The sequence below is a fragment of the Lepus europaeus genome, chromosome 20, assembly GCF_033115175.1.
Source record: "Lepus europaeus isolate LE1 chromosome 20, mLepTim1.pri, whole genome shotgun sequence".
NCBI lineage: Eukaryota > Metazoa > Chordata > Mammalia > Lagomorpha > Leporidae > Lepus > Lepus europaeus.
The window spans coordinates 15,436,017-15,449,276 of record NC_084846.1 but is presented as its reverse complement, the minus strand read 5'-3'; the positions used below and the strand labels follow the sequence as shown (position 1 = coordinate 15,449,276).

The 13,260-nt window shown below is 39.7% G+C and overlaps 1 protein-coding gene across 6 annotated transcripts in view; it reads left to right on the top strand.

The window, feature by feature from the left end:
• The window catches only part of LOC133749210 (zinc finger protein 260-like), a 52,785-nt gene that overhangs the window by 30,932 nt on the left and 8,593 nt on the right, over nucleotides 1-13,260 (top strand). For 4 of the 6 annotated variants that reach the window (XR_009864573.1, XM_062178420.1, XM_062178421.1 and 1 more), the window contains 3 exons: nucleotides 10,202-10,259; nucleotides 12,782-12,908; nucleotides 13,153-13,245. Coding sequence is in view for 5 of the 6 variants with exons in the window: in XM_062178418.1 (XP_062034402.1) it covers nucleotides 10,202-10,259; nucleotides 12,782-12,908; nucleotides 13,153-13,245 (278 nt within the window). In the remaining variant the exon portion in view is untranslated. Of the gene's footprint in view, nucleotides 1-1,766; nucleotides 1,811-10,201; nucleotides 10,260-12,781; nucleotides 12,909-13,152; nucleotides 13,246-13,260 lie in introns of those variants that run through there. The other 2 variants (XM_062178419.1, XM_062178422.1) reach the window with 2 other exon arrangements.

Here is a 13,260-nt window from a genome sequence, read left to right as displayed (position 1 = left end):
GCTTCAATGGCCAGGGTGTGGCCAGGTTGAAACCAGGAGTTTCTTCTTTGTCTCCACGTGGGTAGCCGGAGCCCAAATACTTGGACCATCTTTTGCTGCTTTTCTTAGGCCATTAAAGAGCTGGATCAGAAGTGGAATAGCTGGGACTTGAACCGGCACCTGTACAGGTTGTGGGTGTAACAATTGGCAGCTTTGCTCACTACACAATACCAGCCTCTTCTCTGCCTTTCAGATAAATAAATCTTTAACAAAGAAATGAAAAATCCTTTAAGGTAGTAAAAGTCATCATGACTGAGCATTGAGGACTCTAATGAAGTGATCTACTTTTTTTTTTTTTTTTGACAGGTAGAGTTATGGACAGTGAGAGAGAGAGAGACAGAGAGAAAGGTCTTCCTTCTGTTGGTTCACTCCACAAATGGCCGCCACGGCCTGCGCTGCACTGATCCGAAGCCAGGAGCCAAGTGCTTCCTCCTGGTCTCCCATGTGGGTGCAAGGGCCCAAGCACTTGGCCATCCTCCACTGCCCTCCTGGGCCACAGCAGAGAGCTGGCCTGGAAGAGGAGCAACCAGGACTAGAACCCTGTGCCCATATCGGATGCGGGCACCGCAGGCAGAGGATTAACCAAGTGAATCATGGTGCCGGCTCCTGAAGTGATCTACTTTTTAAAATGCTTACTTATATATTTGAAAGGCAGTGCTATAGAGTAAGAGAGGGAGAGATTGATCTTCCTTCTTGTTTGTTCACTCCCCAAAGGCCTGTGATGACTGTGGCTAGGCCAAGCTGATGTCAAGAGACAGGAGCTTCTTTTTTTTTTTTTTTGACAGGCAGAGTGGACAGAGAGAAAGGTCTTCCTTTACTGTTGGTTCACCCTCCAATGGCCACCGTGGCCGGCACGCTGATCCGAAGGCAGGAGCCAGGTGTTTATTCTGGTCTCCCATGGGGCGCAGGGCCCAAGCACTTGGGCCATCCTCCACTGCACTCCTGGGCCACAGCAGAGAGCTGGCCTGGAAGAGGAGCAACCGGGACAGAATCCAGCGCCCTGACTGGGACTAGAACCTGGTGTGCCAGCGCCTCCAGGCGGAGGATTAGCCTATTGAGCCGCAGCGCCGGCTGAGACAGGAGCTTCTTCTAGATCTCTCATGGATGCAGGGTTCCAAGCATTTGAATAATAACCTTTTGCTGTTTTTCCAGATACATTAGCAGGGAGCTGGATCAGTTTAGAGAATTCATGTCTTATGATACTGTCCTTACAGTTCAAGGATATAAAACCCATCTGACACAAAGTCCCATTTGTGGGTGGGCCTAGTATAACAGCTTCCAACTCTCCAAGGTTTGGGCTAGATGGGTTCTGTGGAATTGTGTTAAAATAGATATTAAACCACTAAACTGATCTTTTGTATATAAAGAGAATTGAAAATGAATCTTGATGTGAATGGAAGGGGAGAGGGAGCGGGAAAGGGGGAGGGTTGCGGGTGGGAGGGAAGTTATGGGGGGTGGGGAAGCCATTGTAATCCATAAGCTGTACTTTGGAAATTTATATTCATTAAATAAAAGTTTAAATAAATAGATATTAAGCCATAACTCTTAGATTAAACTTTTGTTATCAGAGTTTCATGTTTGCAAATGATAATTTCTGTGGCAACTTTGGTTCTCTAGATTGCAACCAACATTAATGAGATCAACAGTCAGCAGCATTGCGTCAAGCTGAACTTAAATGTTTTTTCTTGTTTGTAGAGGGGTGACCTCCTGCAGTATCCTGACATCTGGACATAGACAGTAGACATTGGAGTCATCCCCTCTGCCAAATGGAGTATGCCAAGTTTGGATCCATCCTGTATTAAATAAACCTCAGTTGCCAGGCTCAGGTTTTTGCTGTTCTATATCAGTGACTAACATCCTAGTAGACAGTATGGTTTGGAGATCACAGGCTCAAGTTGTGTAGACGACTATAGTCCTAGTATAGCATAGTTAATAGCCATTGAATTTGAATTTAATTTTTCTGGAACATAGTAATGTTCCAAGAGAGGTAATTTCTTGCATCACAGCCCTTGAGAACTAATGAACATCACAGATGTTCCATGAATTTAGAAGGCATGTGACCCCCTGGAGTGAAGAAGTCACTGAGAGCACTATGGGCTGTGCTTATAATATTTATTTTGACTGATTTCAGCACCTTTTATTGCAGGGGGCCTATGTAAGCTAGACTGCTTTGTAGCATCATTGACGATTTTTTAAATGAAGCATGCATTGCACCAAAACCCAAGAAGGACTAAAAAATATTAGCCTTGTTTGTTCTTCACAAATATGTCAAATAGTCTCATTCAGGGAGGGTATCATCAATGTGATGTATGCTTATATTCCTGATAAATGGTGAGTGCAGTTAAATCCTTAGCAAAAATTGTGTTTGATGGCAAAGTCAATGAATTGTCCATGTATCCCTTAGAAAGAGTGTCCTTCCCAGGTGAAGGCAAATTGAGACTGAGGGACTACTGGAAAAGCTTTGAAAAAAAGCACATTTGCCACACTTTTTTCTTAAGATTTTATTTATTTGAGAGGTAGAGTCACAGACTGAGAGGGAGACACAGAGAGAAAGGTCTTCCTTCCACTAACTTACTACCCAGATGACCATGCGGCCAGCTAGAGCTGAACTGATCTGAAGCCAGGAGCCAGGATCTTCTTCTGAGACTTCTACCTGGTTACAGGGGCTCCAGCATTTGGGCCATCTCCTACTGCTTTTTCAGGCCATAACAGAGAGCTGGATCATAAGAGGAACAGCCATGACTTGAACCAGTGCACGTATGGGATTTCGGCACTGCAGGTGGAGGCTTAGCCCACTACACCACAGTGCCTGCCCCTGCCATGCTTCTAAGAGTTAAGACACATCATTTATCTATTGAGAGGCATCAGATATGTTAATATTAGATATAAGTTATGGTGGACATAATGGGTGGCATATAGCATTAAGATTTTAGTAATTATCATGAGGTGTTATTTATTTTGGAATGTGAAATGGGGCATAGTTGGAATAATCATAGTTTTAATTTTAATACATGTAACAAATTTTAATACATGGGGATATTGAGTTTCCTGTTATTGAGCCATCTTAATTATTTTAGTTTGGGATTTTATTTTTTCTAACCAAGTTGTAACTTAAAAAACTTTATTTTATTACGCATCATGTTAGACCATCTCTGGCACTTTTGGGATTTTTTGGGTACATCTGACTATTGGAAATTTAGCAATACCATAGTTAAAGTGAGATATACCAAGTAAATTATTTGTTTTTCTTCTGTTACATCTTTTGGAAATTTTCTAAAATTTTATTGAGTACCCTATTTAAATTTAGTGGGATCCCTGGAAAGGCTCTTATTTGAACTATACTACTGATTGCAGCTATGAAGCTTTGTGAATAAGTGCATGTAGAACCTAGGAAAGTTGAAGTATATATTATGTTGTAGAGACATAAAAATCAGTGTCTTTTTTTAAAATCTTAATTGTATCATTTAAAAATAATTTTAGACTTCCATTTGGATCGAATTGTGTACTTTTCTGAAATATATACATTTTTATACAACTATACAACTTAAACATTTTACATTTTCCTTCTTTAGATTTTTTAAAAGGTTTATTGGGACTGGTGCTGTGGTGTAGCAAGTAAAACCTCCACCAGCAGTGCTGGCATCACATATGGGCGCCAGTTCATGTCCCTGCTGCTCCATTTCTAATCCAGCTCTCTGCTAATGTGGCTGGGAAAGCAGTAGAAGGTGGCACAAGTCTTTGGGCTCCTGCACCTATATGGGATACCGAAAAGAAGCTCCTGGATCTTTGCTTCAAATTGGCCCAGGTCTTCCTTTGCTGTTATCTGGGGAGCAAACCAGTGGATGGATGATCTCTTTCTCTCTCTCTCTCTTTTGTTAATTCTGCCTTTCAAATAAATAAATAAATACTTCTAAAGATTTATTTATTTACTTGAAAAGCATAGTTATATAGACAGAGATTTTCCATCCATTGGTTCTTTTATTTCTTCAAGATTTATTTATTTATTTTAAAGTCAGAATTACACATAGAGAGAAGGAGAGGCAGAGAGAGAGAGAGAGAGAGAGAGAGAGAGAGATCTTCCATCTACTGGTTTACTCCCCAGATGACCACAACAGCCAGAGCTGAGCCTATCCAAAACCAGGAGCCAGGAGCTTCCTTCTTCCCACATGGGTGCAGGGGCCCAAGGACTTAGGCCATCTTGTACTGCTTTCCCAGGCCATAGCAGAGAGCTGGATTGGAAGTAGAACAGCTGGGACTCAAACTGGTGCCCACATGGGTTGCCAGCACTGCAGATGGTGGCTTTATCTGCTACACCATAGTACCGGCCCCCATCCGTTGGTTCTGTCCCCAGAATGACTGCTATGGCTAGGGGTCAGCCAGGCTGAAGCTAGGAGCTTCATCTGGGTCTCCAATGTGGGTGGCAAAGCCCCACACACTTGGGCCATTTTTTGCTGCTTTTGCTGCTTTCCCAGGTTCAATAGCAAGGGAGCAACTGGGACACAAACTGGCACAGTTGAGACACCAGCATTGCAGGCAGCAGTTTAACACACAGTGCTACAATACCAACCCCATCAGATTTTGTAGTATCTTTATTTTATTTAATCTTTTGCATTTTTTCTATTTTTCTGGTTTAAGTGTTTAGATACTAAAGTCACAGTTTGCATTTTTGTTAAGAATTTGTTCCTTTGAAAGGCAGAGTTACAGGGAGAGGGAAAAGGAGAGGCAGAGAGAGAGAAATATCTTCCATCTGCTGGTTCATTTCCCAGATGGCCACAAATGTTAGGGCTGGGCCCCAGTATGAGGTGAGGAATCAAGAGCTTCACCTGGATCCCCCTCCTAAATTATCTGTATATACATACACAAACCAGAATATAAATAACGGATAGTTGCATACATGTAAAATCAGTATAGCAGCCCATAAGATAGAATATTTGAAACACTAAAACTGATGAGAAGTAGAAAAATGATAACAGAATCTGAGCTCTATTACAGTATATATGTGATAAACACTATTCATGTTTTTTTTTTAAATAAACAACTATGAGAAACATAACAAAAAAAATTCATATGTTTTAGTAATACCGATCAGTCCATATGAGGGTACAGAAATATTCAAAATTGAATTCCACATAAAATGTGACTTCTTTTCTGTATGTTTATTTGTGAATATTCAGCAGAAAATGTGTATAGCATGTTTACTGACCCCATATGGTTATTTCAGGGAGCAGGACTTCAGTGCATGCATAAAAGGTGACATTCATGTTGTCTCTATAAAAGTAAAAAATGATCAGACAACACTGGTTGTTGCAATACCACATATTTCCATTAGTGATGAGTAGCTCAAGATTGAGCTCAAATCTTTGTGGGATTCTGATTTAGTCAATTTGACTCTATGTTCATCTCTCTTATATCACAGGCACTAAATTTTTCATCCTTCATTCAATGCTATTTAAGTATTAGCACTCCTTTCTGACTAAGTGCTTGAAATCATAAATGCCAGTCATTACTTGGAAGGTATATTTAAGACTCAGGAATTGGAAATGAGTTATGAGAGACCAATCAACAACAATTTTGTGTGGCCTTCCTTCTTTCTCCTCAGGAATCCTGACAGAGTCTTCATCTCCATTCCAAAGTGAGCAGCTCTTGCTGCCACAGGTATGCGGCTACCACTATTGGAAGCAGTGATTCTTGAAAAAGGACAAGAGAATCCACTATTTCGTGATACCACTCTAGTTCTTTGATGCCTGAAACTTCATTCTTGTTTAAATTGTATGATGGTGAAAACTAAGCAATAATTTGCTTCTGAGTCTGAGGTAAAGTTACTTCAGCTAGAAGCTCAAGTCTGAGGTCCCTCAATTTGCAGAATAAAGTTACTGAAAGGCAACTACCAGATCAGAGATGATACAGGAATGTGAACAGCACAATTGAAACATTATACATAGACAAAAATGACCAGTAATTGTGGGCCAAGGTTCAGTGGCCATGACACTACCACTCAAATCCTCAAGAACTTATTCATAATTATATGCCCATTCTCATTTAGACAGGAAAAGAAGTAAAAGCAGGAACTGAGTGGCACCCTTAGATTTGTCTCTCTGCCTAATTTGTGGCAGAAACCACACATTTAGTGCAGATCTCAAAAAAATAAAGTTGTGTAGATATATATATAGATAACTGGATGAAGTGATGAATACATGAATTTCATGAACTTTTGGATAAGGAATTACCAGATAGTGCAATTTTAAATATTCACAAAGATTTTAGAATACACTCACCCTGTTCTCTAGCCATATTAATCCACTAAATATATTAGAGTAGTTTTCCTCACTGTGAAATTTGATCCATTAATGGCCCACAGATTGTTTTAGTAGGTAAGATCAAGCTTCATTTTAAAAGGATTAAAAATGAGTTATTCATCAGTGGATGAAAGACCCCTCTCTTTGTCTCTACCTCTCTCTGTACCTCTTTCAAATAAATAAAAATCTATAAACAAAAAAATGAGTTACTCAGTAATATTAGTTTCTTCTGCGAATATTTTAACTTAAAAAGAGTCATTGGAATTTTCTCTGAAGTATTTGTAATAAGGATATGAAGGTTCTAGAATCACAATTTAGTTGTGAGAATTAAAAATAATAATAAATTTAAAGTTTCTAAAAATTCTTTCCACATTTGAATTTCTCTTAGGGTATTTTTTTGTCAAACCTAGAATTGATGATGAACTAGAGTACTATGTTAGTATCTCACATAGTTACACAAGTTCGTCTGTTGTATCTCATAAGTGTCCCAGGAAGCTGATTTTCCAGCAAATATATGGCTCACCCTCATTGCTTCATAATGGAAGTGTGCATTGCTTTATGGGAATTGTAGGCTCATCTGCCCATGATGTCAGCAGGGCAGGGCCATTGAAACTCTTGTCTGGTTTCCTTCTCAGCATGTGCCATCCCAGCCAGTCCCACCATCTTCACAGAATTCCTGGCCTTGGAGCTATCCTCATATTGCTCAAGAATCATGTTTGTGAGTGTTAGTGTGGGGGTAAAAAGAATCTTGGAGAGCAAGACATGTGCTTGTATCTTGTTTGCATAGGTGACAGTCATAGAACTGAGGTGTTGGGGTCTGTCATTCAGGAGCACCCTGTTGACCTTGGCTGCTCCAAGAAGGGACACCAATGGTAGATCCTGAGCTGGAGAAGGGGTACATAAGTTTGGGCTTTCCAGGAATTTTTTGTCAGAATATGATGCACTGACAGAAGACTAGCGTGTCTCTAGGTATACAGAAGATGATTTCAAAAGTCCTGTACACAGCAGGTCTTATCCAAAATGACCATGAGATGGAGGTGTATTTTCTGGCCATTTGAGCTGAAATGTGTATGGGGTAAATGTAGGTTGCACTTCTGCCATTGTTTACCCATCTATAAGATGGGTGTATTAGCAGTACTGGTGAATGTTCCACATTCCCTGAGAAATCATTGTGAGGTGTGTGCAGGGTGATGTGCAGGGTGACTTACACTATGTAACAGTTGCATTTGTGAGGTTTCATTGTATATCTTCTCCAAGTGACATCTCTGGTTTCCTGCACTGTGTAGCCTGACTAGCATGGCTTGTTTGAGGTTACAGAGTTTTGTACAAGGCCTTAATTTCCAGAAACGTGGAAGGTTGGCTACTGGGTGACAGTCCCAGTTACTTTGAAAGTGGGTAGTTTATGATATTTGAAGAAAGGAGCTCCATGAGTAGGAATCATTTCTGACAGAAATACCCCCTAATGCTTTCTCTCAGACAATGCCTTAAGGCTTCAGAGCAGAAACAGAGTCACTGAAATGCAAAAATCCTACTTTTGCATTGTCCAAGCAGTTATTGATCATACTGATGAGAGTAAACAAGATATAGTTGATACTAACTTACCTCATGCATATGTTATAAAAGACTAGGTAATATTGGATGTTCTGGGCCAGCCTTCAAAAGAAAACTGAATGGATGGAGAGAGGCAAGCACCTAGCAAATGTTACATATTTAAGGGGTCTTGAAGGCTAGTCTGAGGTGGAGGGATAACCTCTCATGTCTGAGAGTCACTATCTACATCGCTTCCTACCACATGCCTGTTACTTCATTCCACTATCATGATTTCCAGAGTCTATCTCTATACCTGGTATCTAGAGGCATGCTACTGCCTCCTGTATCATAATAGTTCTTCCTGGTAGCTAAAGGAGGATTTGCCAGGGTCTCTGCATGTAAAAATGATAAAACAAATTGTATTTCAGGAGATAAGTGGTTTGAGTAGTGTCACATAATTTGTAGATGCCCAGCACTCTAATTTTTATAGTAGTGTTTCCTATTTTGCCATACTTTTTTTTGGATCAATCTCAGAAACTGTCACCAGTTTCAGATAAGCATTGCTTTAGAAGACTGCCATGAGCATGTCTTTCCTTTTGATCCTAATGCTATGTATGAATTGTGTGACTTCAAAAACATAAAATTTTTAATTAATTTTTTCTTGATAATTTTGAATGAAATACAGTATACACGAAGTTACTGGGAATTACTGTGAGCCTTTCATTTTCTGAAATAGTAAAATTACACTAAATTAGACTTCCTTTTGCTATTAAGTTTTCTAAAATATAAACAGAATACAATGAACACATATAAGCAGAAATGTAAATTATAACCTTGTGATCTCCAGATAATTTATTTATGTGATTCTCAGAACCTTTTTTTTTGTGTCAACAGCTTGTTATAATCCAATTGGTAGGCATAGATCATGTTTATTGCTTTTTTTCTTAGTTTTTTAAATTTATATGAAAGGGTTATATATAGAGAGAGAGATCTTCAATCTGTTAGTTCACTCCCCAAATGGCTGCAATGGGCAAGGCTGGGACAGGTTGAGGCCATGATCCAGGAGCTTCTTCTGTGTCTCCTATGTAGGTAGCATTTGCCCAAGTACATGGGCCATCTTCCACTGCTTTTCTGAGGCCACTACCAGGGAGATGGATTGAAAGTGCAACAGCTAGAACCTGGACCAGTGCCCATATGAAGTGTTTGCATTTTAGGCGGCAGCTTAATTTGCTATGTGACAATGCTGGTCCTGTGCTTATGGAAACTTCAACCTGAGATTGTGAAATTGTACTAGTTATTTTGCAGATAATTGAACTTTGTCCCCATACTCACCAGTATGTATCAACATTTGTTGTAGGACAAATCAGAAAACATAATGGCTTAATAAGTAGCCATTTGATTTGTAATTCTGATCCAGTATGTTGGGATGGGTTCAGATGGGCAGTTCCTATGATCATTCTGGGATTGGAAATTAGGGTTTAGTCATTCGATGCACTGATTGAGTCTGGTGCCTTAGAGATGGAGGTGACTTCACTTAAATATCTGGAGCTTTGTGTTGATTTTTGGCTAGATCATATCTCTTCAACAGGCAGGCCCCAGCGTTTTTCATAAGATAACTGTGTAAAATAGGGCAAATCTGAAAAGGTAAATATTTTCCAAACTATCTGTTTCTATCATATTTACTGATATCTCATGGGATAAAGCAAGTGAAATGGTGAAATCCAGGCAGGATCTGATGAAGGAATGTATATTGGGTATCAAGTAATTTGGAATCATTACTGGAAAAGTGTACTACATTAAATATACATTAAGTATATTTGTTCCAATGCAATTTTGGCCAAAAATGTGAAGCTTTAAGTTGCATACTTTCTATAGAATTTCAGGTCTGAAAAAAAAAACGTAGTTTTCTAGTGTACACACTTTGTGGAATCCTATTTGGTACTTCTGAATTAATAGAAAAATAGTAAATCTGAAATAACTTTTTTAGAATAAATTTTAGTAAAAATATAATGTTTATCTCTTTAATAAACTTAACTTATTTGAACAATCACCCTTAAATTTTTAATATTTTACTATTATATTATTTTACAAAATGTGTAGACAATGCTTTCTTTAAGCAATGACAACTTCTGTTTCATCTCTGTCACTTAATAGAGGTGGGTGCGCTTTCCAATGTATTTTGATGTCTAAAGATTTAATCCTTCACAGTGAAGCTGATGTTATCTCAGTTAATGTATTCTATATTCTTTATTCATTCTGTCATTTTTTTCACAGTTCAATGTAGAATGAAGCCAGATAAATTTTCTTTTAAGTCCTCCCATTCCCTTCTCTTCCAGGTATAATTCTGGGCACCTCCACATATTTCCAAGAGCAAAGAAAATTAATGCATCATCTGTAAGTGGTTTTCTTTATTTTTTTTATTTTATTTTATTTTTTTTTTTAATTTTTGACAGGCAGAGTGGACAGTAAGAGAGAGACAGAGAGAGAGGTCTTCCTTTTGCCGTTGGTTCACCCTCCAATGGCCGCCATGGTAGGCGCGCTGCGGTCGGCGCACTGCGCTGATCCGATGGTAGGAGCCAGGTGCTTATCCTGGTTTCCCATGGGGTGCAGGGCCCAAGCACTTGGGCCATCCTCCACTGCACTCCCTGGCCACAGCAGAGAGCTGGCCTGGAAGAGGGGCATCCGGGACAGGATCGGTGCCCTGACCAGGACTAGAACCTGGTGTGCCGGTGCCGCAAGGCGGAGGATTAGCCTAGTGAGCCATGGCGCCGGCCAGTGGTTTTCTTAACTATTACTCAGTTGTCGGTTTTTATTTTAGGAGATTTATAAGTTTATTAATTAAAATGAAAAAAATGAAACATAAAATTTATTCTCAGGGAATATATACAAGCAAGATGCATGATGAATCAGGCAAGAATCATTACAGTCATCTAATATATGGTAATTCTGTCTCTGTCCCTTCTGTTGCCATAGCAAAAAGATAGATTTGTTACATGTTTTGAGTTGAAGCTTGGAGTATCATATGCTAAAATTTGGGGTCATGATGTCTGAAACAGTCTTTATTGTCACAAAGATGATGTAGTGGACAGCATTTTAGTATTTAGTGTTTAGTGCTACCCTAGAAATAAATACTTGTACAAGGATAAGAGTAGCCTAGTGCTAAAACACAAGGCAGTTAAGTTTGTTTTTGAATTACTAGAATAATGTAGTCTTTAATAGTATTCAGGTGCTTACTTGATTCATGGATAGGATCAGTAATGTTTGGGAAAAGAATCTACTGTATGTTATTTTATATATATAAAAAGATATATTTTGTTTATTTAGAAGACAGAGTTACACAGAGAGGTAGAGACAGAGAGGTCTTTCATCTGCTGGTTTGCTCCCCAAATGGCTACAACAGCCAGTGCTGGGCTGATCCAAAGCCAGGAACCAGAAGTTTCTTCTGGGTCTCCCATGTAGGTTCAGGGGCCCAAGGTTTTGGACCATCCTCCACTGCTTTCTGAGGTACATTAGCAGGGGGCTGGATTGGAAGTGCAGCAGCCAGGACTCAAACCAGCAAGTAATGGGATGCCAGCACTCTAGGCCAGGGCTTTAATCTGCTACACTATAGTGCCAGCCTATGTAAATTCTTTTGCTGCTTAAGACTTTTATTTATTTGAAAGGCAGAGTTACAGAGATGGCAAGAGGTGGGGAAAGATAAAGAGAGATCTTCCATCCACTACTTCACTCCCCAAATGGCCATAATGTCTGGGACTGGGCCAGGCCAAAGCCAGGAGCCTGGGAATCCATCCAGGTCTCCAATATTGGTGCAAGGGACTCAAATATTCAGGCCATATTTCACTGCTCTTTCAGGCACATTAGTAGGGAGCTGGATTAAAGTGAGTATCTAGGACTCAAATCATCTGTTCACATGGTATGCCAGTGTTGCAAGTAGAGGCTTAACCTGCTGTACCACAATACTGATACCTACTGCAGGTTCTTAAACAAATATCTATATATTAATCTCAGCTATTCACAAAAGCAAATTGTACTGCAGATTTTCCCAAGTTCTGTTTTTGGGCAAATGACCCCATCGTTTTCACTTTAATTTGGTGTAATGTTATTTCAGTTCTTCAAATGTTTATCAGTAGAAGAATCATAGACAAAGTCAAAGGCTATTTTCTATTCTTTCTCTTACTTGAATCTTCTTCCTTATTTAAAATATTTATGTGCTTGATAGAGAAGCTGGACTGACAGAGATATTGAGAGCTCCCTTGTATTTACTTTCTAAGTAACCACACATAGCTGAGGTAGGGCAGGACTGAAGTCAGGAGTCAGGGATGGAGTCTAGGTCTCCCTCATTGGTGGCATCACCACTGCTTCCCCAGGTCTGCATTAGCTTGGAAGTGGAAACTGGAACCAGCCCTGGAAATGCAACACAGGCAATTGGAAGTAGAAGTAGAGGATCTTAGCTTGCCTCATAAACACTAAGTTAAATGCCTGCCTTCTTTTTAAAACATTTTTTTCTGCGATATTAGAAGTGCCTGTGTATGGTGTTTTGCTATATATTCTTTTCTGCTCATTCCTACCATAGCTTCACTGATAGTTTCTAATGTTTTTCCCTGAATACTTCTGCATTCTGCTCAAACAGTCATGGCTCATCCAAGAGTCAGTCTGATTCCCTATTCAGCTGCTGTGCAATTCCCCTTGACACATGTGGCCCTTTGTGATGTGACACTGCTATTTCACTACACCTTGGGCATTTTTCCACAGCCTTTAGACCATGCATTTGACTTCCTCTTGAATGTGTGGCTGTCCAAACTCTACAATAAAAGCACAGCCTTATTTCTTTCTCCATAGCCATATACAAGATATAAAACTGTCAGTGTTTGTTTTGTGACAGAGTTGATATGTTGACCAGAAGTGTTCTATCACAGGTGATGATAACATTTGAAGACCTGGCTGTGTACTTTACCTGGGAGGAATGGCAGAACATGAACAAAACTCAGAAAACCCTATACAAGGATGTAATGATGGAGATCTACAGCAGCCTGCTCTCGTTGGGTGAGTGATATCCATCACAAGCCCAGTGGTAACATTTTCTTGCTATTTGACAAATAAGTCAGCTCTTTATAAAGTTTAGTGATGGGCAGATACAGAATTTGAGCCCATGAATACTCTGAATGTCCACCGTCTACAAAAGGATTCAGATTGGAACATTTGTTGCATAGCTCCTGGACCAAGCTGTAGTCCTTTCAATAACCAAAGATAGTGATTTCCCAAAGTCTTACATTGTTTCCATCAATAGGACACTGCATGACCAAACCTGACTTGATCTTCAAGTTGGAGCAAGGAGCAGAGCCATGGATAGTGGAAGAATGCCTAAGTCAAAGCCTTCCAGGTCAGTCTGTACATA